The sequence below is a fragment of the Morone saxatilis genome, unplaced genomic scaffold, assembly GCF_004916995.1.
Source record: "Morone saxatilis isolate NCDOM2014 unplaced genomic scaffold, NCSU_SB_2.0 Contig24, whole genome shotgun sequence".
Classification (NCBI taxonomy): Eukaryota; Metazoa; Chordata; class Actinopteri; family Moronidae; genus Morone; species Morone saxatilis.
The window spans coordinates 23,591,316-23,592,970 of NW_023339807.1; the positions used below are offsets into that span (position 1 = coordinate 23,591,316).

The 1,655-nt window shown below is 46.6% G+C and overlaps 1 protein-coding gene across 2 annotated transcripts in view; it reads right to left on the reverse strand.

The window, feature by feature from the left end:
* The window catches only part of etv1 (ETS variant transcription factor 1), a 23,220-nt gene extending 21,795 nt beyond the window's left edge, over positions 1-1,425 (reverse strand). For both annotated transcript variants that reach the window (XM_035671649.1, XM_035671648.1), the window contains exons 1-3: positions 1,228-1,425; positions 839-950; positions 283-373 (exon numbers count right to left, since the gene is read on the reverse strand). In XM_035671649.1, the coding sequence (XP_035527542.1) occupies positions 283-373; positions 839-883 (136 nt within the window). In that variant the 5' untranslated portion in view covers positions 884-950; positions 1,228-1,425. The remainder of the gene's footprint in view (positions 1-282; positions 374-838; positions 951-1,227) is intronic.
* Positions 1,426-1,655: the final 230 nt, after the last annotated feature.

Sequence of the window (1,655 nt, forward strand, 5' to 3'; positions counted from 1 at the left end):
AAGAAACAGAGTCAAAGCCCAGGAGAAGCATCAGAAACAACTGAGTTCATTATGGAGGGCTGATATGCCATCAGAGCCACTGAAGCTCAGTGGGCACGTGTGCAGCTAATAACAAGTCAATTTGTGTCTCTGACCACTGACAGAGGCTTGTGAGAATCATCACAGGCCGCTGTGTTGTAATTGAGATTCTGTAGTTAACAGAGCAGGTGGCCACAAACCAATTGAATTTTGCTAAATGTTTAGGAGCCGTGAAATTAACTTCTCCCTCTGCCCTCTGCCTACCTTCAGTGTCCAGAGCCAGGTCGGACTTAATGAATTTTCTCTTTCTGTCATGTGCTGGCTTCTGGCAGCTCGTCGTCTTTTCTTGCTGCTTCTGCAAAAAAAAAAAAAGAAAAAGAAAAAAGACACAAATCAAATTTTTTGCTTTTCCTCCTGGAGCAGTGATTCTGTTGTTCTGATGTTGGCTGCAGCACACGTGCAACTGAAAGAGCAAGTGGAAGAGCCACCTCATTGATGCCTCACACACTTCTAAAGCCTAACCCAATGCAAAGGAGCCCCCTGCTTCACTCATCAGATATAATTAACAAGTTGTAACACGGTGCACAACCAATAACACTGTGTATAGAAGTTGTTTAGCTGTTTATCTTTGATGATTAACTGGTCCCTGGGGGAGAGATGAGTCCTGGCAGCAGCAGAGAGAAAAGGCAGAGATGGGATCAGAACAAATAGAAGGAGTTAAGAGAGGAAAACAGACATTTAGAAGAATATTTTAATCTGCATCTGGACCCTGATTTGCTTTCAGGTTTGTTTGTTTGTTTTCTAGTTAACGATCACTCACTTTGGAGTTACAATAAGGCACTTGCTGGTCGTGAAATCCATCCATTCTGCGCTGCTGTGGCTTTAACTGACGAGCGATGTGCAGAGTCTCCAGAGTCTCCTGTCCGGTCCCCCTTTCAAAGAGCGAGAGGGAAGGAAAGCAGAAAGAAAAGAGGACATGAATGACGGTCCCTCAGCTCGCCCTGAGTGACAAAAACACGTGTTTCATTCATTATATGCATTGTACAGGAACCTCTACTGTTGTGAGACCGAAAATTACCGACGACACCTCGGGCGACGCTGTAAAGTTAAGTTGACAATCTGCAAATTTCGTGCGTAAACGAGGAGCGCACCGAAACGTCTTACAGAGCCAAACTCACGAGGCAGAGGAAGCATAAAGTGTGCAGTTACCTAGCGACCTCCCTTCCCTTTCATCCGCACACAGAGTGCCACGGAGCGGCTGCAGGATCTCCACAGTCCCGGCTGCTTGCCTTGCGCTTCTCCCCGCTCACTATGTTGCTTTCTAGCGGCTTGGCATCGCCTCCCGGGGCCTCCCATGGAAACAAGCCGCACTCCGCTTCCTATTGGTTGTCAATGTCTTTCACTGGATCAGATTGCTGGCAGTCAATCACGCACGGCTGCGGGCGGTAAGCACCGGAGTATTCACTGCTAACGTTCAACCGGCATGCGCCTTTTTTTATTGTTGTTGTTGTTTTTAAAGTTTGGACGTTTTTTAACAGCAGAAACAAACTTATACATCATTTTTCATGCTTTTGAAGTTATACTTTAACACACATGCAAACTGCACCTGCACGCCCCCCCCTCCCCTCTCTCTCTCT